Genomic DNA, 25502 nt, shown 5'->3' with positions numbered 1-25502 from the left:
TGTGAGATGAGTGCAATTGTGTGGTAGTTTGAGCATTCTTTGGTATTGCCTTTCTTTGGGATTGGAATGAAAACTGACCTTTTCCAGTCCTGTGGCCACTGCTGAGTTTTCCAAATTTGCTGGCATATTGAGTGCAGCACTTTCACAGCATCATCTTTCAGGATTTTAAACAGCTCAACTGGAATTCCATCACATCCACTGCTTTGTTTGTAGTACTGTTTCTTAAGGCCCACTTGACTTCACATTCCAGGATGTCTGGCTCTAGGTGAGTGATCACACCATCGTGAGTATCTGGGTTGTGAAGATCTTTTTTGTATAGTTCTTCTGTGCTTTCTTGCCACCTCTTCTAAATATCTTCTGCTTCTGTTAGGTCCATACCATTTCTGTCCTTTATTGAGCCCATCTTTGCATGAAATGTTCCCTTGGTATCTCTAATTTTCTTGAAGAGATAGCTAGTCTTTCCCATTCTATTGCTTTCCTCTATTTCTTTGCACTTATCACTGAGGAAGGCTTTCTTATCTTTTCTTGCTATTCTTTGGAACTCTGCATTCAGATGGGCATATCGTTTCTTTTCCCCTTTGCTTTTCGCTTCTCTTCTTTTCACAGCTATTTCTAAGGCCTCCTCAGACAACCATTTTGCCTTTTTGCATTTGTTTTTCTTGGGGATGGTCTTGATCACTGCCTCCTGTCCAAACCTCTGTCCATAGTTCTTCAGGTAATCTATCAGATCTAATCCCTTGAATCTATTTGTCACTTCCACTGTATAATCGTAAGGGATTTGATCAAGGTCATACCTGAATGGTCTAGTGGTTTTCCCTACTTTCTTCAAGTAGGGAAATTTAAGTCTGAATTTGGTAATAAGGAGTTCACGATCTGAGCCACAATCAGCTCCCACTCTTGTTTTTGCTGATGTAGAGAGCTTCTCCATCTTTGGCTGCAGAGAATATAATCAATCTGATTTCAGTATTGACCACCTGGTGATGTCCATGTGTAGAGTCTTGTGTTTTTGGAAGAGGGTGTTTGCTATGACCAGTGCATTCTCTTGGTAAAACTCTATTAGCCTTTGCCCTGCTTCATTCTGTACTCCAAGGCCAAATTTGCCTGCTACTCCAGGTATTTCTTGACTTCCTACTTTTGCATTCCAGTCCCCAATAATGAAAAGGACATCTTTTTGGTATATTAGTTCTAGAAGGTCTTGTAGGTCTTCATAGAACCGTTCAACTTCAGCTTCTTCAGCATTACTGGTTGGGGAATAGACTTGGATTACTGTGATATTGAATGGTTTGCCTTGGAAACAGAGATCATTCTGTTCTTTTTGAGATTGCATCCAAATACTGAATTTTGGACTCTCTTGTTAACTGTGATGGCTACTCCATTTCTTCTAAGGGATTCTTGCCCACAGTAGCAGATATAATGGTCATCTGAGTTAAATTCACCCATTCCAGTCTATTTTAGTTTGCTGATTCCTAAAATGTCAATGTTCACTCTTGCCATCTCCTGTCTGACCACTTTCAATTTGCCTTGATTCATGGACCTGACATCCCAGGTTCCTATGCAATATTGCTCTTTACAGCATCGGGCTTTATTTCTATCACCAGTCACATCCACAACTGGGTGTTGTTTTTACTTTGGTTCCATCTCTTCATTCTTTCTGTAGTTATTTCCCCACTGATCTTAGTAGCATATTGGGCACCTACCGACCTGGGGAGTTCATCTTTCAGTGTCCTATCTTTTTGCCTTTTCATACTGTTCATGGAGTTCTCAAGGCAAGAATACTGAAGTGATTTGCCATTCCCTTCTCCAGCAGACCATGTTTTTTCAGAACTCTCCACCACGACCCGTCCATCTTGGGTGGCCCTACACAGCCTCATAGTTTCATTAAGTTAGACAAGGCTGTTGTCCACGTGATCAGATTGGTTAGTTTTCTGTGATTGTGATTTTCAGTCTGTCTGCCCTCTGATGGAGAAGGATAAGAGGCATATGGAAGCTTCCTGATGGGAGAGACTGACTTGAGGGGGAAACTGGGACTTTTTCTGATGGGCGGGGCCATGCTCAGTTCAGTTCAGTTCAGCTCAGTCACTCAGTCATGTCCGACTCTTTGCGACCCCATGAATCACAGCACACCAGGCCTCCCTGTCCATCACCAACTCCCAGAGTTCACTCAGACGCACGTCCGTTGAGTCAGTTATGCCATCCAGCCATCTCATCCTCTGTCGTCCCCTTCTCCTCCTGCCCCCAATCCCTCCCAGCATCAGAGTCTTTTCCAGTGAGTCAACTCTTCACATGAGGTGGCCCAAGTATTGGAGTTTCATCTTTAGCATCAGTCCTTCCAAAGAACACCCAGGACTGATCTCCTTCAGAATGGACTGGTTGGACCTCCTCGCAGTCCAAGGGACTCTCAAGAGTCTTCTCCAACACCACAGTTCAAAAGCATCAATTCTTCGGCACTCAGCTTTCTTCACAGTCCAACTCTCACATCCATACATGACTACTGGAAAAACTATAGCGTTGACTAGACGGACCTTTGTTGGCAAAGTAATGTCTCTGTTTTTGAATATGCTATCTAGGTTGGTCATAACTTTCCTTCCAAGGAGTAAACGTCTTTTAATTTCATGGTTGCAATCACCATCTGCAGTGATTTTGGAGCCCCAAAAAATAAAGTCTGACACTGTTTCCATCTGTTTGCCATGAAGTGATGGGACCAGATGCCATGATCTTCGTTTTCTGAATGTTGAGCTTTAAGCCAACTTTTTCACTCTCCTCTTTTACTTTCATCAAGAGGCTTTTTAGTTCCTCTTCACTTTCTGCCTAAGGGAGGTGTCATCTGCATATCTGGGGTTATTGATATTTCTCCCGGCAATCTTGATTCCAGCTTGTGCTTCTTCCAGCCCAGCGTTTCTCATGATGTACTCTGCATATAAGTTAAATAAGCAGGGTGACAATATACAGCCTTGATGTACTACTTTTCCTATTTGGAACCAATCTGTTGTTCCACGTTCAGTTCTAACTGTTGCTTCCTGACCAGCATATAGGTTTCTCAAGAGGTAGGTCAGGTGGTCTGGTATCCCCATCTCTTTCAGAATTTTCCACAGTTTATTGTGATCCACACAGTCAAAGGCTTTGGCATAGTCAATAAAGCAGAAATAGATGTTTTTCTGGAACTCTCTTGCTTTTTCCATGATCCAGCAGATGTTGGCAATTTGATCTCTGTTTCTTCTGCCTTTTCTAAATCCAACTTGAACATCTGGAAGTTCACGGTTCACATATTGCTGAAGCCTGGCTTGGAGAATTTTGAGCATTACTTTACTATCATGTGAGATGAGTGCAATTGTGTGGTAGTTTGAGCATTCTTTGGTATTGCCTTTCTTTGGGATTGGAATGAAAACTGACCTTTTCCAGTCCTGTGGCCACTGCTGAGTTTTCCAAATTTGCTGGCATATTGAGTGCAGCACTTTCACAGCATCATCTTTCAGGATTTGGAATAGCCCAACTGGAATTCCATCACCTCCACTAGCTTTGTTTGTAGTGATGCTTTCTAAGGCCCACTTGACTTCACATTCCAGGATGTCTGGCTCTAGGTGAGTGATCACACCATCGTGATTATCTTGATCATGAAGATCTTTTTTGTACAGTTGTTCTGTGTATTCTTGCCATCTCTTCTTTATATCTTCTGCTTCTGTTAGGTCCATACCATTTCTGTCCTTTATCGAGCCCATCTTTGCATGAAATGTTCCCTTGGTATCTCTAATTTTGTTGAAGAGATCTCTAGTCTTTCCCATTCTGTTGTTTTCCTCTATTTCTTTGCATTGATTGCTGAGGAAGGCTTTCTTATCTTTTCTTGCTATTCTTTGGAACTCTGCATTCAGATGCTTATATCTTTCCTTTTCTCCTTTGCTTTTTGCTTCTCTTCTTTTCACAGCTATTTGTAAGGTCTCCCCAGACAGCCATTTTGGTTTTTTGCATTTCTTTTCCATGGGAATGGTCTTGATCCCTGTCTCCTGTACAGTGCCACAAACGTCCATCCATAGTTCATCAGGCACTCTATCTATCAGATCTAGTCCCTTAAATCTAGGGAGGCCTAGTGGCTCAGAGGTTAAAGTGTCTGCCTGCAAGGCGGGAGACCCAGGTTCAGTTCCTGGGTTGGGAAGACCCCCTGGAGAAGGAAATGGCAACCCACTCCAGTACTCTTGCCTGGAAAATTCTATGGATGGAGGAGCCTGGTAGGCTACTGTCCATGGGGTCACAAAAAGTCAGACATGACTGAGTGACTTTACTCTACAGAAAAATTGCCACTTTTATAACATATATAATTGTATCTCCCAATTTATATAAGCTTTCTTTTATATTCTTCCATAAGAGTTGACATCTTCTGTAAAGTTCTTACGTATCTTGTCTCTAGATACATTACCATTTTGTTACCCTTTTGAATATTTCTATTGCTAAAATAAATTGATGTTATTAAATTTATGTATATTGGTTTTGCATTCAGCAACCTTGCAGAACTCCTTAACAATTATTATTCAAACAGTTATATCATCTGCAAATAATGAGGAAATTGCTTCTTTCTTTATGATTCTTATACCACTTGTTTATTTTTCCAATCTTATTAAACTGGCCAGGACTTTCAGGACAATGCTGAATTGATGCTATAATAGTGACCATATTTCTTTTGTTCTTGGTTCTAAAGAATATGCATCTAATATTTCACTATTTTCATGATGACTATGGGATTCTTATAAGATACTTCCCTTATCAAGTTATGGAAATTCCTTTTCACTTCTGGTTTAAGAGTTTCATTTTGAATGAGTATTGGTTTTTATCAATATTTCTGTTCTTATTATCATATAGTCTTTTATTTATTAATATAGTAGGTTACAGTAATAAATTTGCTAATCTCTTTTAATGCTTCTAGCTTGATCAATGCTGGATTCAGTTTGCCAACATTTCATTTGATCTGTCTAGGTAAATGAGGCTGACTTATAATCTTCTCTCATGAGCCAACCCTTTGGGTTGCTTTTCCATCTCTGCTTCACTGTCTTCCTTCTATATTGGCCCTGAGAACTCCAAGTTCTCACTCTGCTCTGCAGAACAATTCAGCTCTCCATCCCCCCATGGCATTTCTCAATAAGTGATCAAAGAATTTTCACTAAAAATCTCTCAGTAGCTTCTAAAACATTTGACAGATTCAGAAGAAAAAGCAATGTAATCATTTTACACACAGATCATTTAAAAATCTGAAATGTAAAATTAATTGTCATTTACATAGAATTTCTGACTTTTCATGTTTTTTAGAGCAGTGTATGAACTTCAAGGACTGCCTTAGTTCATACTGGTTAACATGGAGTTAGTTATGGAATTAATCCTCTATCTTAATTAATGTATTTTATTATCCTATTTCATTATGTTTACATTTGTCATTTACTTTTGTTAAACTTGCATTTTTCATCATTACCATTGCATAGTATCACAATTCAAAGAATGAACTATCATTGTAAACGTGATTTGCAGAAATATAATAGTGATGAAAATAGAAAAATAAATCCTATAAGTAATAAATGGACTTCATCAAAGCAAAAAGCTTGACTCTGTATGTAATAAGTGGACAATCAATGTGGATAATCACACAAAAGCAGATAAAAATAAATAAGAAAACAGGGAGATGACAATGAATAATGATACATTTTATTGGATCAATGATCCTTTTGGTCAAGAGTGTGTGTATTAGTTGCTCAGTCATGTCTGACTCTTTGCGACCCCATGGACTGTAGCCCTCCAGACTCCTCTGTCCCTGGAATTCTCCAGGCAAGAATACTGGAGTGGGTCGCCATTTCCTTCTCCAGGGAATCTTCCCAACTCAGGGGTCAAACCTAGGTCTCCTACATTGCAGGCAGATTCTTTATTGTCTGAGCCACCAGGGAAGCCCCTTTGTTCTAATACCTAATTTATTATCCCTTAACATTTTATCAAATAATAATAGAAGACTTCCAAAAACTTCCATACTATATTCTAATTTATCAACCTCACTTTTAAACCAACTGACTGTCCCTAGTACAAACGCAAAAAAAAGGATTTCCAGTACAAAATTGTAAAAATTCCATGTTAAAGGTTGAAAGATATAAAAACTATAGAGTCATCATTTGCCTTCATAGCAAAAATAAGCACAATTATACCTTTGCTGATAAGATACAAAACTAGCTTCAAAAATAACAAATATTGTAGTTGGAAAGAAAGCAAGAAATAATCAGTACAATTCCTTTATCAGAGCTATTGGATTTCTTATAATGTGACTGGCATTTAAAAATCGATGACTGTTATATATGTAAACAAGCAGACACTGTACTTCATAGTTGAGTAAAATGATTGAATAAATCAGTTGTCAGTATAGATTCACCATATATGTGAGAGAGAAGTATTCGATAGCTTTTTGACCTATTTTTCATGAAGCTGATTTTAAAAGAAGAGATTTCTGGTTTAATTAAACTCAGTTTGTCAATTATGAAATAGACTTTAAAAAGTACATTAACTCCTACACCAATGTTCATAGAGGCATTATTCACAATACTTGAAAAGTGGTTTCCAAATGTCCCATCAACAGATAAATGGACAAATGTCCAAGAAATAAATGGTGAACAAAATGTGGTATGTATATATGATGAAATATTGTTCAGCCTTAAAAATGAATGAGATTCTGATATTTGCCACAACATGGATGAAGCTTTAAAATACTATGCTAAGTTGAATTTGCCAGATACGAAAAAGGACCAGTATTGTATTGATATGATTCCTCTTATACTAGGTACCTAGAATAGGCAAATTTATGGAGACGGGGAAGGTAGAATAGTGGTTGTCAGGGAACAGGGGAAGGAGAAATGGGGAGTTGCCTAATGAGTTTCTGTTTGAGATGATGAAAAAGTTTTAGAGATGGATATACTTTGGTGATGTTTGCACAATTTTATGAATGTATTTAATGCTGCTGAATTATATCCTTAAAATGGTTATTTAAAGTAGTAAGTTTTTTATTATATGTATTTTACCACAATGGAAAGAAAAGATAGTTAAATTGATATTAAAGAAGCTCTAGCTACATGAGCAGCAAGGAAATGTATCTTCCACTATGTCAATGGAAGATGTTGCTTCCAGATGCAGTATGGTGCTTACTGGTGAAAATAGTGGAGGTCTGTCTATAGCATGCCTCCAGACCCTGATTTGCTGTTGAGGGACATCATGGAAGTTGTGATTATAAACTGATTGTGGTCATTAGTATATGTCTCCTCAGCCAATAGGACTGAAACAAAAAGTGAGTACAGGATACTTTTGCACACTGAATTGCTCTGGCTGGCAAACAACAACAACAAAGAAAGGTTTTGCAGTGTTTTCTACTAAGAAATCAAATCTTTTAAAATGAGTATTTCTGTGGCTATGCATAGCATGTCTCAGTAATATATTTAGGATGTTGAATAGTCTGGATCTTTGACTTCAGGGTCTAAATACCAGGGTTTTTAAACGATTAAATATCACAACTTCTTAAAACTGAACAGTGGTGCAAACAGCTCAGTGGCTGAGGGTTCGACATTTTCCCAGTACCAATGATTTTCTTCACTCATCAGGAAAAACACTTAAGGTATGTCTTTGCATATTAAAAATCACATCCAAATGCTGCATCTGAACATGCAAACATACCCTGTGAGGCTAATGTCACCAGAGAGAGGATGTAACTCCGTCAGCTGCTGTCTCCCCAGCTGAGACCTTTTACCTGGCTTGCAGTGGCACTAAGCCGGGCTCTTGTCCTCTGGTGAAACTCTGAAAATAGTCTTCAGAGAGAACTCTCTCCATAATTTCTAGATCTGAATTTGATGTGAAAGGCCAGAAATAATCTGTCAAAGCTTCCCAACAACCTATAATTCTGAGTTAAGATTTTCTAATTTAGAAAACATAAAGAGCGGGGGGAAACCCAACAAGCTATGGGAGCTGACAGCTCAAGCAGCTCCCCAGCCAGATATAGATTTCTTTGTGAATGATTTCAAACAGCATTTCTCCTCTCACAGATAGGAAAAAAACGTTACTGCTATTTGCCTTTTAATCTGATTTTTACTTTTAGTTAAGATACACAGATACAAGGTTTAAAAGGTCACACAGCTCCATAAAGATTCAAACAAAAACAGCAATTTCATGTTTCTCATCTCCTCACACCTAATCTGTATTTTTAGAGGCAACCACTCTGGTTTTTTTTTTTTTTTTTTTTTTTTTGCCTACTGCTTTCTTTGATACCTCTCGTTCTCTAATAATATACTCAGACTACTATTTTAAAAAAATTTTTCCACATTAGATATTATCTATTGGCTTTCTGTTATAGAAAAGAAAGGGATTAACTCCACATATAAACACTTATTTTCTCTTTCTGAAAAGAGAAAATATTTACACTTATTTTTTCTCTTTCAAAAATTATAGCTATAATTTTTGGTTAGAGAATCAGACAATATGGACACTGCCTGACTATATATACGATGATAGAATAGTATTGCTAAGCAAATACTACTCACAGCTGTATCATGCAGTATATTTTGCTTATATATATATATATATATATATATACACACACACACACACATATATATTGCTTTCTCTGGAGTTAATAAGGACTTCATTTCTTCCTTTGCTCAGTTTTCTATGTATTTATCACTAATTTGTACCCAAAGTCTTCTCCAGAGGTTTAATTATTGCTTAAGTTTACTTGAATGTATCAGATTATCCATCGATTTCTATTTTTCTTGGGAAAATCCCTCTTAGTGTCCTTCAACTGCTGCTTCAGTTTGGTCTAGATGTTCCCTCAATGTGATGAACAGATCTTTTCCAGAGATTTTTCTTTCTCCATCCTCTTTTGGATCCCATTTGTCACTTCCCTGAATCCCATATCCTCCTCTTTATTGATTACTTCCTTGTTTTGGTGGGACATATCATCTAAGCAATGGCACCCCACTCCAGTACTCTTGCCTGAAAAATCCCATAGGCGGAGGAGCCTGGTAGGCTGCAGTCCATGGGGTTGCGAAGAGTCGGACACGACTGAGCGACTTCACTTTCACTTTTCACCTTCATGCATTGGAGAAGGAAATGGCAACCCACTCCAGTGTTCTTGCCTGGAGAATCCCAGGGACGGGGGAGCCTGGTGGGCTGCCGTCTATGGGGTCGCACAGAGTCGGACAGGACTGAGGCGACTTAGCAGCAGCAGCAGCAGCAGCATCTAGTAACTTTTTTAGATGGGTTGGTGGGAAATAAATTTTCTGAGACTTGGCATATCTTTATTCTACCCTCATCTAAACAGTTTAGCTGGAGAAGCAATTCTATATTAGAAATTATTTTCCTCAAAAATTTAAGGCATTGTTCTTTTGTCTTATAACCTCCAATTTTTGCTCTGAAGAAATCTGGTGCTATTTTGATTCTCAGTCCTTTGTATGTAACCTCTGATTTTCACTCCTTCAGAGAAAGTTAGGCTTTTTTGTTTGTGTAAAATGTTCTCAAATTTTGTGATGTTGTGCCTTGCTATGAACATTTATCGTTCATTTTCCTGAACACTCATGGATATTTTAACTGACTAGATCCTTCAGTTTAGGGAAATTTTCTTATACTATTTGTTTGATAATTTTTTCCTGTATATTTCCTTCTCTATTTCTTTTTGGATCTCCCTTTAATCAGACATTGTACCTATTGGTCTAATTCTCTAATTTTCATATTTTTAATCACCTCTTATTTATTTCTTTTTGTTCCACTTTCTGTGAGATTTCAACTGTGTTTCTAGCCCTTCTATTAATGTTTTAATTTTGCTATCATATTTTTGCTTTCAAAGTGTTCGCTTTTGTCCTTTGAATGTTCTAGTTTGTAGCCTTCTGTTTGTACCCACTGTCTTCTCATCTCCTAACTCTCTAAAAATATTAATGATCGGGATATTTCCTAAATCTACTTCTATCTGCATTCTCCCTTTTTCTTTTTCTTTCCTGTTTCGTTCCTTTAGTCTTTAGTGTTAGAAGTATCCTTCAGATTCCTGATGCTCAGTGGCTGCCTGAATATATTAAAAGGGCAGCATCTTCCTGAGCTGTTAACCTGACTGCCAAGCTTATAGGAACTTACCGAGGGGAAGAAGTGGGTGGGTGGCAGGGTTGCTGCCTTTTAGTACATATGTAAATTTTTCTTTCATACCCCTGTGTCAGGATGCAGCTCTCTCCCTCTTATTCAGTCAGTCTATTTCCAGATCAGAGGAGGCAGTTCCTCTCTGAATGGGTGGTGTGGGGTGGTATTTAGAAAGCCCAATTGCTTGTTAATAAAGACTTTCAAGCTCTCTTTACAGACCCACTTGCCCCTGTCTCCCTGGGCTCCACTTTCAGAGACATTTAACATCCCTAAGTCCTAAGCAGCTCTGCTATCTGGGTTGGCTTGCTTCTGGGAAGTCCCTGCTTCCAGCTTTCCAGGGTCTGCTCTGCCAGTTACCATTCATCCGTCTTAACTCTAATTTCCAAAATGCTGTTGTGTTCTCCATTACATTGCCCTAGTGAATATATACTTTTTTAAAAGTTCCTTTTACTACCATTTAAGAATTTCCAAAAGGTTGGAGGTAAATACATTTTCAATCTGCCATATTCAATCAAAAGTCTTTTCATTTTTCATACCAGTGTTTCTGTTGATGTATGGCAAAACCAATACAATATTGTAAAGTAATTAGCCTCCAATTAAAATAAATAAATATAAATTTTAAAAAAATTAAAAAAAAGAATCTTATAATTTAAAAAAATGTAGGGTATCTAAAATTAGGTGTGATTTATGCATGCATCTACGTCCCTTTGGGCAGTAGTTCTCAAAGGGTAGTTCCTCAGGCCAGCAGCATTAGGCTGAGCTGGGAACTTGTTAGAAATGCAAATTCTTGGGCTCTACCCCAGACTTACCGAATCAGAAACTCTGGGCTAACAACCTGGAAATCTGTGCTTGAACAAGCTTTCCATGGGGTCAGTCAGATCTGTGCTGGAGTCTGAGAACCACTGCTGTTGGTGAGTGAGGCATTCTGAACACTAGAGAAACACTCCCCTACTCTCAACCTCAGCTTCAGAGCCTTCTCCTCAAATCCAGACCCAAAATGTGTCCAACAGAATAAAAAGGCTCTTTTGAGATGACTTCCTCTAACAGGACCCATCCTCCTGAGAAAATGTGTATGAATTCAGATGCTTTTCTCTTCCATGACACCTAGTTATTTACTGCTTTAGATAGTAAACAGACCAGGATCCCTGAGGCCAGAAATGCCAGCAGGCCAAGCATGGCATGAGAAGAAAAGACTGGGAAGCAGAGAAGTCTGGAGAGGGGGGATGCAGTCAGATCTCCTCCCTCTTCCATATTTTCAGTCAAATTGAGGGAGGAACTGCCGGCTTCCTTCAGGGCAGGGAGCCTTGAGGAACCTCATGGAACAGGAAGAGCTTTGTTTGGAACCCTGCGGTGGTTGCATGCCCTCACCCTCTGCCCACCTTCAGAGCAGCCGAGGCTGCTAGTCATCCCAGCCACGTATGTCCCTCCCCACCCCAGCCATCTCTGCGACTCCTCTGAGTTCCTCCATCTGCGGCTCATCTCCCTAGCCTCCCCTCGTCTCCTTCCCTACCTTGGATGCTCTTTGCACATTCTCCTTTGGAACAATCACAACCACTCTCTCTCTGAGCTCTCTCCAAGGTGCAGTTAACACTCCCTTTCCATCTTCCCTCCCAGATATGTCTTCACTGTCATCTATACCTTTGAAGCCTTGATAAAGATATTGGCAAGAGGATTTTGTCTAAATGAGTTCACTTACCTAAGAGATCCTTGGAACTGGCTGGATTTCAGTGTCATCACTCTGGCGTGAGTATTTCTCCACATTGATCTGGACACACATTATAGGTGTGTCCAGAAAAACATCTACTTCTGCTTTTTTGATTATGCCAAAGCCTTTGACTGTGTGGATCACAACAAACTGTGGAAAATTCTTTAAGAGATGAGAATATCAGACCACCTTACCTACCTCCTGAGAAACCTGTATGCAGGTCAAGAAGGAACAGTTAGAACCGGATATGGAACAACAGACTGGTTCCAAATTGGGAAAAAAAATACTCCAAGGCTGTATATTGTCATCCTGCTTATTTAACTTATTTGCAGAGTACATCGTGAAGTGCTGGGTTGGATGAAGCACAAGCTGGAATCAAGATTGCCAGGAGAAATATCAATAATCTCAGATACACAGATGACACCACCCTTATGGCAGAAAGTGAAGAACTAAAGAGCCTCTTGACGAAAGTGAAAGAGGAGGATGAAAAAGCTGGCTTAAAGCTCAACATTCAGAAAACTCAGATCATGGCATCTGGTCCCATCACTTCATGGTAAATAGATGGGGAAACAATGGAAACAGTGACATACTTGTGTTTTGGGGGCTCCAAAATCACTGCAGACGGTGATTGGAGCCGTGAAATTAAAAGATGCTTTTAGTTTTTGCTCCTTGGAAGAAAAGCTATGACCAACCTAGACAGCATATTAAAAAGCAGAGACATGACTTTGCCAACAAAGGTCCATCTAGTCAAAGCTATGGCTTTTCCAGTAGTCATGTATGGATGTGAGAGTTGGACTATAAAGAAAGCTGAGAGATGAAGAATTGATGCTTTTGAACTGTGGTGTTGGAGAGGACTCTTGAGAGCCCCTTGAACTGCAAGGAGATCCAACTAGTCAATCCTAAAGAAAATCGGTCCTGAATATTCATTGGAAGGACTGATGCTGAAGCTGAAACTCCGATACTTTGGCCACCTGATGCGAAGAAGTGACTCATTTGAAAAGTGACTCATTTGCTGGGAAAGATTGAAGGCAGGAGGAGAAGCGGATGACAGAAGATGAGATGGTTGGATGGCATCACTGACTCAATGGACATGAGTTTGAGTAAACTCTGGGAGTTGGTGATGGACAGGGAGGCCTGGAGTGCCGCAGTCCATGAGGTCGCAAAGAGTTGGACATGATGACTGAGTGACTGAAGTGAAACAGGCTGCCATTCTGGGGGTGTTATCCTTATCTCTTTCCAGCTTCCTCATTTGGGACTCTGTGGCCCAGGGTATCTTTGCCAAAGACTCTTGCTTTGGGAGTCATTTTCCAGAGTTAGTCCCATACCCTCAGGGAGAAGTTGGAGACCTTAAATCTGAGCTGATAATTGGCCTGTCAAAGTGGATCAGCTTTGTACCTCCTGAACATGAAGATCTTTCCCTGAGGAACCAGTGCCCAGGGAGATGGGTTGGCCACACACCATCTGCATGGTAGTACACAGAATCTTCTAGATCACAATGGTGTGGTGGTGGTTTAGCTGCTAAGTCATGTCCAACTCTTGTTATCCCAAGGACTGTAGCCCACCAGGCTCCTCTGTCCATGGGATTTCCCAGATAAGAATATTGGAGTGGGTTGCCATTTCCTTCTCCAGGGAATCTTCCTGACCCAGGGATTGAAGCTAGGTGTCCTGCATTGCAGGCGGATTCTTTACCACTGAGCCACCAGGGAAGTTCTTGCATCTTCTCAAAGAGGCCACTCTGAAAAATATTGCCATAATTAAATCAGGGTTCATGTCAGTCCATGGATGCAAGTGCCAGTAGATTCTCAGAGTCTGTTCTGGGTACTTCCTAGGCTTGTGTTGCCCAAAATTGCCTGTGTTTATGCTGCATAAATTCCCAAGACCCTGTTCATGCAGAGATGCTGACTGATTTCTGGTCCTACAGCTACGCTGGTGAAGTGACAGATCTCCGAGGGATCTCAGGCCTGCGGACGTTCAGAGTCCTTAGAGCTTTAAAAACCGTGTCTGTGATCCCAGGTGAGTGGCTTTAACCAGCATATTTACTCATAGAGCTTATATTGGTTTCCACAGCCTAACATCCCACTTTGATTTTCATAAACAGCCTATAAATTGCCAGAATATGGACTATTGTCCTCATTTAAGAGAGAAACTGAGGCCCAGAGAGTAGAAAACACAATCCCAAATCCTCATCACTAGAGGCAGTTGTGACCTGGAAACCTCGTGTCCTGATTCTTAGCCAGCGCTCTATCCAGAGTAACTCATGCTGTCCATAACGGACAAAAAGATCAGGTCCTTGTTTTACATTCTCATTGTGGGATTCAGGCAAGCCTCCAGTCAGATTCTTTTATACTTGAAACCAAAATGTAAGCTTGAAAACAGAGAAGAAGGGAAAAGGCAGTCCTAGGCTCTGGTGGTTGTCTTTCCCATTTTCATGAATCTGAACATATAAGCCTCAGCCCTGCCTTCAGACCCACAGAAGAGAAAATAATTAGACAATTCTTGATTACAGACAATTCAGAAATGGAAATAGTCCCCCAGGGCTGATCTTATTGGGCCTCCAATATCTCTGTTGCCACATGATACTCCTCAACCCCCTCTGGGTTGATGGAGGGGATGATGAGGCCTGAGACCAGGTAATGGCCTTGAGATGGGACTCAAGGCTTCCCCCTTGTGGCCTAATGGGTTGTCTCCCCTCCCTCACCCAAAAACCCCTGCCCTCACCTGGAAACAGAAATACATACGCTAGAGAAGTCCCTTTCCACAGTTCTGCATCTGGCTCTGCAGGAAATGACTGGAAAGTCTTTGCCAACTTCCACTGAACAAAGAAAATCATGAAGAATCATTTTCTTCATGAAGAGAATCACAGCAATAAGTAGTCAGTTCTTCCCCTTAGTATCTCTCTCACCTACTCAGCCAGGAAGACCCTGAATTTTGTGTACAACACCTGGCCTATGGAGACTCCCCTCCTGCCTCATCTCTCTCCTGTACCCACCTCCAGAAGCTTCCTGTGGTTCCACAGATACTCATAGCTTTTGCTCATCACGCAGCCCCAGGCCACACTGCTCCTCTGTTAGGAAAGTCCCTTCTCCTCTTCACTCAATTCATATGCATCCTCAGGGTTCTGCCATGCTCTGACTTCCTCAAAGAGGCTCCCTGGTCCTTCCCATCTTCCTCAACCCCCCACCCGACCCTACGCCCACCCCCAGGCTTCTGTGATGGACTGTTTCTCCATGTGCCCACCTACTCACTGATGCTATCGAGTTCTCCCTCACTCGTCAGACAGCCCCACAACAGACCAGTGCCTTAACCATTGCTTGGCTCCTGAGAGGGAACCAAGCAGGGCAGAGGGTGCTCGGTGGATTATTTGGCCAAAAAGACAAGGCAAGGCTAGATCGCAGCTTGCTTCTCTGCTTAGAGCTCTTTCTGTTACTTAGAAATCTGCTTTTCCAAAGAAGGTGATTTCCTTTGCCAGAGCAATAAATCATCCTTTCTTAAACAAGCAGGGGCCTCATCTGAGCAGCTCAGATTCTCTGTTTCTTCCTCAGTGGCTCTCAGTGGCTCTCATGGCCTCACTCTATTGCTGTGCTCATCCCTCTGTCTTTCTGTCCCTGTCTTGTTCTATCTCCCTGTATCTCTCCCTCCCTCTCTCCATTTCTTCCTTCTTCTTCCTTTTCTTCCACCTCCTCCTCTTTCTTTCCTTTTCCTCCTCTTCCTCTTTTCCTCCTTTCTTCTTTTCTTCTTCTCCTCCTTTCTCTTGCTCTCTCTCACACACCAATGTTCCTATGTCCCCAAGCCTCAAGCTGCCTCCCAGGACTGAGATAAGGACAGACAGACAGATACCAAATGACTGGAGTGAAATTGGCAGCCTCCTGCTAGGCCTAGTACCTGGAGCACAGCAGGCACTCAATAATTATTTTTTCATCAGATTGCTACTGTCTGGAATTTATTCACTTTAAGAAGATTTTAATAATGCATAGCCTGGGTCTCAGTTGCCTCATCTTTACAATTGGACAATATTCTCTTCCTATCTGCCTCTCAGGCTTATGGCAAGGTTCAGATGAGGGACTGGGCTTGAAACTGCCCTAGAGTTTGTAAAATATCTCACACCTGTGTGTAATGAAAGGGTAGGAAGGCTAAGATGCAAGTGTGCCAGGCACACGTGTGTGCTCTGTGTGTGCGACGTCATCCATGTAGAAGTACCACTGTCATCTTCCCACAGGGCTGAAGGTCATCGTGGGGGCCCTGATCCACTCGGTGAAGAAGCTGGCTGACGTGACCATTCTCACTGTCTTCTGCCTGAGTGTCTTTGCCCTGGTGGGCCTGCAGCTCTTCAAGGGCAACCTCAAGAACAAATGTGTCAAGAACTGCATGGTTGTCAATGAGACAGCCAATTACTCCTCTCACGAAAATCGGGAGTGGAATTACTGCCAAGGGGACCAAGGTCTGGTTGGTGGGGAGTGTGACGCCTCTTTATACCTGTGCAGACATATATTTTGATTGAAATTCTTCTCATGAGTTGTGTTTTACTTTGGGGACCCCCATTCTCGGTTGTCCAATGTCCCTTTCACAAGGAAATGAGTCCAGAGGCAAGTCATTCTGCCTCTGCTGGAGGATTCTGCCTCTGCACAAGGCTGAGGCCACAGCTCAGCTTCTTTCTTCCCAGATGAGACATTTCCCCTTCCCAGCTCCCAGCATACCCACGGAGGGCACGCAGTCAAGGATATCCTCCTTGCTCAGGCAGAAGTCTCAGCAGGTGTTGCTTTCACCACTCAAGGCTTGAGTTGAGGGTTGAGAACCATGTGTGAGACTTCTGCTTCTTCCTTTATTTTGCAGATTACTATACCAACAAGGAAGGCACTTCTGACCCCTTACTCTGTGGCAATGGATCTGATGCAGGGTGAGTGTTCAAGCCATAACAAAACACCAGTGCCCAGCAGCCCTTCCTCCTTTTTGTCATCAGTTCTTTCTGGGTAAAGCCTAGGTTGAAAGTCCTGAGGAAAATGTGGAAATTAATAAGCCATGGCCTCTGCCATCCCAGGCTCATGGGAAGAGAGTGTATGAGTAAGCTCTTGTTATGAAACAAACATCCCCAAGATTTTTGTGACTTAAAACACCAGCCATTTATTTAGCTCAGTTCTGTGCATCTGCACCTGAGATCAGCCTGGTGTTCCTCTGACATTGACTGGACTCATTCATGCATCTGCAGACAGTAGACAGATTAGCAGGGGTCCAGCTGATCCAGGATGGCCTCAGCTTGGGTGTCTTGTCTCTGTTCCGCATGGCTTCTCACCCCCCAGCAGACTAGCCCAGGCTTATTCTCCTATTGGAGGCAGGATTCCAAGAGAGAGAATGGAAATGTGCAAGGTCTCTGGAGGCCTAGGCTTACAACTGGCATAATGTCACTTCTACTGCATCCTGTTGACCCAAGTTGCAGGGCACAAGTGAGTCCAGATCCAAGAAATGGAGGAACAGACTCACCTCTTGATGGGAAAACTTGCAACATCATATTGAAAGGGGTATGGAGACGGGAAAGGGAATAATTATGGTCATTTTTGCAAACAATCTGCCCAAGAAAGGAAGTAATATTTATTAAATATGTTTTGTGTCAAATGCTCTTCATTTAGTTGTCACAACTCCATCACATGGGTTTCATTATCCTCATATAATTGAGGAAGAGACACATGCCTCAGACTTTGCAATTTCAAATTCTTACAGAGGCCAGACACAAAACAACATGTGTCTAGAATGTGAGGAATGGGCTGGGTGGGTACCAAGACCATGAGAGTTAACGCGCCAGCCAAAGTGGCAGCCACTTCCCAGTTCAGCTTTTGGTTATCATGTGGAAACATGGATCCACTGCTTCCAGATGATCCAGGTTTTTAAAAGAGAGACAGGAAATTTCGATTTTTATGTAAACTTTCTTAACTATAAACATTGACTACAAATTCCAAAAAATATCTACATATTGTGGGCCAAACACAATATTTTAGCAATGCAAATTCAGCCAGCAATCTGCCAGTTTGTGAGCTCTGATGCATTTACATAAAGATGCTGTGCTATGGAGAACCAGTGCTGTCCTAGAGGCTCCCTGGGCTGGGAAAACACAGCAAGGTGATGGTGTGAGGCAGGGAGGATGTCAAGGAAGGTTTCCCAGAGGTGGTGAGGTTGAAGGGCAAACAGGATGTCTCCAGGCTGGATGAACAAGAGATGGTTTGGATGGTACCATTCCAGGTAGCAGAATAGAATGTGAGACAAAGCAAAGGCACATGGGACTCCTCAGGTCTGCCTGCTGATTTTGCGGGAGCAGGTATGAGTAGAAAGAGATTAGGCAACAGATGAGAAAGGCTCATCCCTGCCCATCTCCATGGCAGGGGTGTCTGGAAGCCCGGGCCCACACAACCTACTCCCTGAATGACTAACAGTCCTATATTGCGTAAGTAGTACAGGGTGGGGCATGCTGGAGTTCAGCCTTCATCAGTTCCCTAAGAAAACAATCTCATCAAGAGCCGAGGGGTGGGACTAACAGAAGAATTTGAGCAACACAGGCCCCCTGGTCTCTTTCTTCATAAATGCACTTGGCATTTGGTTCTTGAGCTCAGGAAGAGGGTTGTTCTGATGTCAGTTTTCATTTGCCCTTGACTTAATTGAAACCAAGGATCTGTCAATGTCCTTTTCCCATCTGGATAATGACATTTCTCAGGAGCATGGTTCCATAGTAACCCATACACTGACTGCGGTAAAGCTGTGAGGTCCGCCCATGGGGCCCCCTTCTGACTCCGAGAGAGACCAACTATCCCGATGGGTAGGTCCTGGCCAGGCGGGAAGAAGTGGAAAGGGCTGGGAAAGGCCTGGGGTGTCAAGTAGAGGCCAGCTTAGGTGACGGGCAGAGAGAACCTTGGTGGGCATGCTGTGAACAACAAACCTGGGTTCTGTGCTGAGCCACAGAGAAGTCAGAGACCTAAGCAAAAGCCCATACTGACCAATGGCACTGCAGGGAGAAAGTCTGAGGTCTCAAGGTGGAGAACAAGTACCAAGAAATACTTGATGGTTTTCAGCATTCTTTCACATATATTATTCTAGTCCATGTTTTTGGTAGCTTCTGGTTAAAAACAGCAAGAATTTTAATTCTGCATTTTACATATAATATTTACTATGCTGAAGGCACCTTGCAAGAGCCTTTGCACCATGGTCTCATTTAATTCTCTTGAGCAGTTAGCTGTTGATGCATAGCAGCTATAGTGGGGTTCTACAGGAGGCAGAGATAGGCTGCCCTTAGCATTAACTAGCAAACCTACAGGTAATGGGTTAACTAGCTCCTTGGGAAAGTGAAACCAAGAGAGTGTCTTTATATGTGGGTCTACAGAGCCTGGGAACTTGCAAATCTCCAACCAAAGTTGGAGATAGATAGAATTGGGATTGGGTTACAATCAAGTTTTCAGGCCCTAATCAATTGTATGGGTTCCTGCCTGTGTGTCTGCATGAATGTCTGGAGTAAGAAGATCCCTCAGAGATTGGTGTTGGTGGAGGAATCCTAAAGTAGAATCCCTAACTAAGAAAAAAAGCATTGCCTTCTCCTCAGCCAGGTCATCCCACACGGGTGGAAAGGATCTCTCACATGCCTTGAGCTTAGAGATGCTTCCCGACATCAGCTTAGCTGCTTATGATGAGAAAGAGGGACGTGGAGCCTTCCCCACCCCAGGACTCAGCAGGCAGTCATCTTCAGTTTGGCCTTTCTTCATAGGTCAGTCTTCATAAGCTACTCGACAATTTTATTTCTCCTTTGAAATAAATCCATTGGCATCTGTGTGGTTTTAGACTACTGACTTCTTCTCTCTGAACCCCAGCTTCTGCATCTGTTTTTTTTTTTTAAAGGATTATTGAGATGATTAAATTATAGCATTTGTGAAACACTTAGGAGAGGGAGAGGCTCAGTTATTGGGAAGTGGTGTCTTTATTGTTACATCTAATTGGTCAGTGAACTTGGCTAATGTGTGTCCTCCTTTGAAAGACAACTCTGCAAGTGATGCCAACTGACTCAGGTTTTACTGACTGTCCCTCTTGCACTGTGAATTTGCAAAAAGCTTATGAGGTCTTGTCTGGGCCAGCTAGTCTTCTCCAGGCCATTTCTCTCTGCATGAAACTCTGAACTGAAGGTATTATGTTACTGGGGCAAGGCCAGGCTGTGTGTGTGGGGGTGGGGGTGGGGGGGAGACGGGGGCAGAATCCCCTACTAGGCCCAGAAAAGTGGACTCTTGTCTAACACGCAGAAATAAATTTTCTGGGGAGATAAACACATACTGACAAAATGAAAGACTAAGTGCTTGAGCAGAGCATTTTTCTTTTTTGTAAACGGGTGTTCTTCCTATGGCTCCCAGTCTCAGGGTTTATGCAGGTGGTGCTGGTTTTCCGGGTTGTCTCTGGCCAATCATTTTGCTCATGCCCATATTTGGTCTGCCTCAGGGCCCTTCCTGGTGGCGCACACATCTCTCAATCAAGACGGATTCCAGAGCAAGGGTTTCTGGGAGGTTTGCAGGATTATTAGGGGCTGGTGTCTGCTCCCTCCTTTTGGTCCCTCCTGAATTCTTCCAGTTGGTTTTGGTGGCAGTTTGTAGTTTCCTTAGTGGGAAACTACACTTGTAGTTTTTTTGCCGTAACTCATGTAACAAGTTATTTTTGTGTCTGGCCACAGTGGGCAGTTTTGATAAGTGGTTTCCTAACATTATTATCCCACTTAATGGGCAAAAGAAACTGAGGGCTAAAAAGGCTGAATGTCCAAGGTGACTCAGCTAATGAGAATAAGGCTAGGCCTTGAGCTCCAGTCTTTGACTTCAAACCCTCAGGCCTTCTGGCAGCCCTGGACTGTCTTGGCCCCAATAAACAGAAGTCTGTGTGATTGACAGCCTTATCTGTTCTTGCTGCAGCCACTGCCCTGAAGGTTATTTCTGCCTTAAGACATCTGACAACCCAGATTTTAACTACACCAGCTTTGATTCCTTCACTTGGGCTTTTCTCTCACTGTTTCGCCTCATGACACAGGATTCCTGGGAACGCCTCTACCAGCAGGTATTGATCTGCATGTCTCCATACACACTCGGTTGGCGTTTGGAGCATTTGTTGCATGGCTATGTTTTTTCCTGGAGGACTCTGACCACATCAGGGGGCCATGTTATCTGGGTACACATTTCTCTTTTTTTTCTCTTGAATCTGCAGACCCTGAGGGCTTCTGGGAAAATCTATATGGTTTTTTTCGTGCTTGTTATCTTCCTGGGGTCTTTCTACCTGGTCAATTTGATCTTGGCTGTGGTCACTATGGCATATGAGGAGCAGAACCAGGCAACCATTGATGAAATTGAAGCCAAGGAGAAGACGTTCCAGGAGGCCCTGAAGATGCTCCAGACAGAGCAGGAGGTCAGTGAGGGCTGGACCTTTGCGAAGTCTGTTGTAGGCCTTTCACAGTTGGGCAGACATCTGGACCAGTGTCTTACATTAAGGCTGTCATTTTAGGGAACCACGGCAAGATTCATGTTATCTCAGGGACTATCTTAGGTTAGATTTTCTCAAAAAAAGAACCCAAATGAAGAGCCTGCGCAAGTGATTCACTGAGGGGTGCTCTTAGGAGGGGATCAAAGTTAGCAGGATGGAACAAGGGAAGAATTAAATAAGGCAGTGGCCTCAGCTAGAGACTGCTTTGACCTGATCCCATGGGGAACTCCAGGGTATGACTTGTTCCACAGAGGTAGCCCTACCTGGAGGCAAAAGGACTGGCCCTTCATACCTCCATGCTCAAGCCAAATGTACAGTCAAAGGAAATTTTCTGCAGAATTCGGCAGCTGTAACCCATTTACTAATGGGTTACTAACATTAGTAATGTTTACTAACATTCAAGCAGCTGGAGATGAGGGTACTGACCTGGTAAGAGAAACCTGGGCAGGGCATCAACAGAGTTTACTACAAGGGCATGAATGAGGGAAGTGACCTAGAGGTGGCTCTTGCCCAATGTCCCAATCCAACAATCACTCTGGTCCTGAATCAGGCCTCCTCTGGTTGGGAAGCCCTCACCCACTGTCTGGGGGACACGCGTTTATGCTGAGCACATCCAGATACTGTCGGCTATAGCTGCTATTCTCTCCCCTCAGGTGCTGGCAGCGCTGGGGGTCGACACAGCCTCTCTCCAGTCTCACAATGGATCCCCCTTGGCCTCCAAAACTGCCAGTGAAGGAAAACACAGAATGAAGTCAAGGGTGTCAGAGGGCTCCACAGACGACAACAAGTCACTCCGGTCTGAGTCTTACAACCAGCACCGAACGGTAAGGCGCTCAGGCTTGTGCCTGAAAGATAACCCACTTTTGCAGCTTCCATGCACAATACACTGAAGTGGAAAGAGGTTGGTAGCAGAGAGATAACTGGAGGCACAGAGCCTAGGAGGATGTTTTGATAATCCACCCCCTATGCCCCCACCACTACCAATGGTGGCCTAAACTAGGGCAGGGACATTATGGATGGGGAAAAGTGTGGATTAGAAAGACTTTTATGGGAGCTCGAGGGAATCAACAAGACTAGGACTGTGGAATGTTGCAAAAGAAGGGAGAAGTCCAAAATGACTCTCAGGTTTCCAGGTTGGCCATTTAAGTAGGTGGTGATTCTAAGAGAGGCACACTGGAGGAAGAACTCTGGATTATAGATAGGGCAGGTGGTTTGAACATGCTGACCATGAGGTGTCTGTGAACCTGTTGGGCATCAAGGGTCAGCTTCCTTCTGACACTCTTATCTGCGGTTCTGGAGCAGAAGAGGGGTCCTTGTTCGTGGTGCTGAAATCATTTAAAAGCTTCTTTCTAACCTCATGCCTCAGCTCCTCCAGCTCAAGTTCTCACCTACTGTTGGCCCAGGAGATCCTGGCACCTGTCTCGTGGTAACAATCCAGCCTGGGAATACCTTCAGGACCTCATTTCAGACCCAGTAGTAATTTTCCCTCTCGTCATCACCTACTACCTCCCACTCCAAGAGTCCCGGTACTCACTGGGTTTCCTCCCACCAGCTCCCTCTCCCTTGAAAGTCTTGTGTACCCCAGATGTACCCTTTCAACAGGCCTGAGAGATAACCCCTTTGTGGTAGAGCAGGTCCCACACTAGCAGTATGCGAAAGGGGCTTGACATGGTTATTTTTCAGAGCTGCTGGATCTCACTTCCCTCTTGATCTCTTTTCCTTGTGCTCCTCTGAAAGATGTGTCACTTTTTGGAATAGGATCTCGACAACCCCCAGACTTCTGTGTGCATGTCCACACACAGACACACTCCCACGCACTCTGGCCTCGGTGACACCCACACACCAGCATTTATGAGGGTCTGCTCTGCCTCTTTTGAGCAACACCTGGCATGAACAGGGCACAGTTCAGAAGCTGTTTCAAACTGGGGTTTGTCTGGAGCTCTGACAACCTCAGGGCAGGATGAATCCCAGCTTCTGTGGACATGTCAGTGACACTCTGAACTGGGCTTTAATTTCTGGCAGTCAACTTCACACAGATTAGCACTTGGATGTCCAATAATTGTCTGGTGTATGTGTGTGCTTGTCTCTCTAGCTAGATTTACCTTCAAAGGGCAAAAGAGGAAACATCCCTTTCTAATTCAACAACACTAGGTACTTGGTATAAAGAGTTGACTAAAACATGGCCCATTTTTCAAGAACTTCCATTTGGGTGGAGGAGGCAGATATAAAAACAGCTATGTGTTGAATACTATATTGGGGACAGATAGATGTTGTTTGGGGAATAGGAGCAGGAACATCTATTCTTATGAGGGTGAGAGTGTATCAGGAAAGGCTGCATGAAGTAGGGGATAATTGAAGTTCTTAGTAAGTAGTGAGTAAGTCCTCCAGTAACTGAGGACTGGGAGGGTTTGAGAAAGAATGTTTTCCAGGCAGAAAGATCATGTTTGTTCTAAGGACAGGGAGATGTTGTGTGGATACTTCCTTAGTACTAACTGGTTGGAGTTTCTGTTTGTTAAGGCATTCCCTTCCTTCTTTCCCAGGTGTGTTATTGTAGTAAACAGACCATAGGCAGTTTTAATAAAAAGCCATTTTCTGATCAGCAGTAATGAGAGGGAGATTGGGGGTAGCACTTAGCAGAGAGATGCAGCAGAGCTTTCAGAGAACACACAGGATACCAGTTGATCTGCTTGAATGATTTTAAGGCAAGTCCAGAATTTAGATTCAGAAGCCATTGTCCACCATTTGCCAAATAGGTTAATTCTGAAATATTAGGTTGTGGCCAAGGAGACATTGCTTGATAAATACAGGACCAAAATTTTCTTCTTAGTTTCTTGGTTTGCTTAGTGCCCAAGTGCATATGACTCAGTTGTCCCATCTTTCATAAGGACTTGCCAATTTTGCTCCTTTGCTTCAAAAGTAGGAAGGATACATAGATTTTATGAGTTCGCAGTCCTTGGACATATATTCTAGACAAAGAGTGCTATGTTTTTAATACTGAATTACAGTGAAGATTGCTGTCAGGACGAGGCTCCAAGTCATCCAGAAAGCAAACTTCAATTCTGAGGGAGATGGGGGTAGGTCAAGAGGGCTTTAAGTGTGTCCCAACTTTAATAATTTAGTAAGTAAAAGAAATTAAGTAAGGGAGGGGAAATTCAGCAATATGATCTGAGTTTGATAGGAAGTCAACGTTTAGATTTTAGAAACACTTTCCATGAAGAGAAAAACAAATATTATATATTAATGCATATATGTGGAATCTAGAAAAATGTTATAGGTGATCTTATTTGCAAAGCAGAAATAGAGATATAGACGTAGAGAACAAACCAATTCAGGAGGGTGGTGGGAGGAACTGGGAGGTTGGGATTGACATATATATACTACTATGTATAAAATAGATAACTAATGAGAACCTACTATGTAGCACAGGGAACTCTCCTCAAGGCTCTGTGGTGACCTAAATGGGACGGAAATCCAAGAAAGAGGAGATACATGTACATGTATAGTTAACCCTGGTGACTCAGACAGTAAAGAATCCGCCTGTGATGCAGGAGACCTAGGCTCAGTCTCTGGGTTGGGAAGATGCCCTGGAGAAGGGAATGGCAACCCACTCTAGTATTCTTGCCTGGAGAATCCCATGGACAGAGGAGTCTGGTGGGCTACAGTCCATGGAAAGAGTTGGATGCAACTGATAATTAACACTTTTTCTTTCACAGTTGATTCACTTTGCTGTATAGTAGAAAGGAACACAACATTGTAAAGCAACTATACTTCAATAGAAATTAGTTTAAAAAAAGAAAGAAGCACTTTCTATGAGCTGAGGACGGAACTGATAAGTTGTCTGGTCAGGTTCATGGTTGTGGGAACCAGCCAACCCAGCATACTAACCCTCCAGGGGCTCGAGGCCTATGAATTAGCTCCTTTCCTCTGGCAACTGTACACCACACGACTCCCTGGGAAGAAGATTTTGATGGGAAATGTTTATTGATTTGGAGGAATGGCACTATTCTTCCAGGAAATTAGACTGCAACTCTCCCTTCCATCTCCCCATTGTTGACTGTTCAACGCTTGCCTCAAGGGATCCTGGAAGCTCATTATATTACAAAGCTCTTGTCTCCTCCTTTGCAACACAAACTCTCACACCCTTATAGGCTGAATCTAATGAATTGTCAGACCTAATTTTCAGAAAATAAAGAGC

The 25502-nt window shown here is 42.7% G+C and overlaps 1 protein-coding gene across 1 annotated transcript in view; it reads left to right on the top strand.

Moving 5' to 3' along the window:
* SCN10A (sodium voltage-gated channel alpha subunit 10) overlaps nt 1-25502 on the top strand; it is an 89114-nt gene that overhangs the window by 12935 nt on the left and 50677 nt on the right. The window contains exons 4-10 of the mRNA XM_086365967.1: nt 11737-11865; nt 13749-13840; nt 16044-16265; nt 16658-16721; nt 20746-20887; nt 21035-21232; nt 21961-22131. Of these exons, the coding sequence (XP_086222093.1) occupies nt 11737-11865; nt 13749-13840; nt 16044-16265; nt 16658-16721; nt 20746-20887; nt 21035-21232; nt 21961-22131 (1018 nt within the window). The remainder of the gene's footprint in view (nt 1-11736; nt 11866-13748; nt 13841-16043; nt 16266-16657; nt 16722-20745; nt 20888-21034; nt 21233-21960; nt 22132-25502) is intronic.

This window comes from Bos grunniens, chromosome 22, assembly GCF_055505025.1.
Source record: "Bos grunniens cultivar Pamir isolate PY7600 chromosome 22, Bosgru_T2T1.0, whole genome shotgun sequence".
Classification (NCBI taxonomy): Eukaryota; Metazoa; Chordata; class Mammalia; order Artiodactyla; family Bovidae; genus Bos; species Bos grunniens.
Note: the sequence above shows the minus strand (reverse complement) of the source record. Positions and strands in the feature narration are given on the sequence as shown.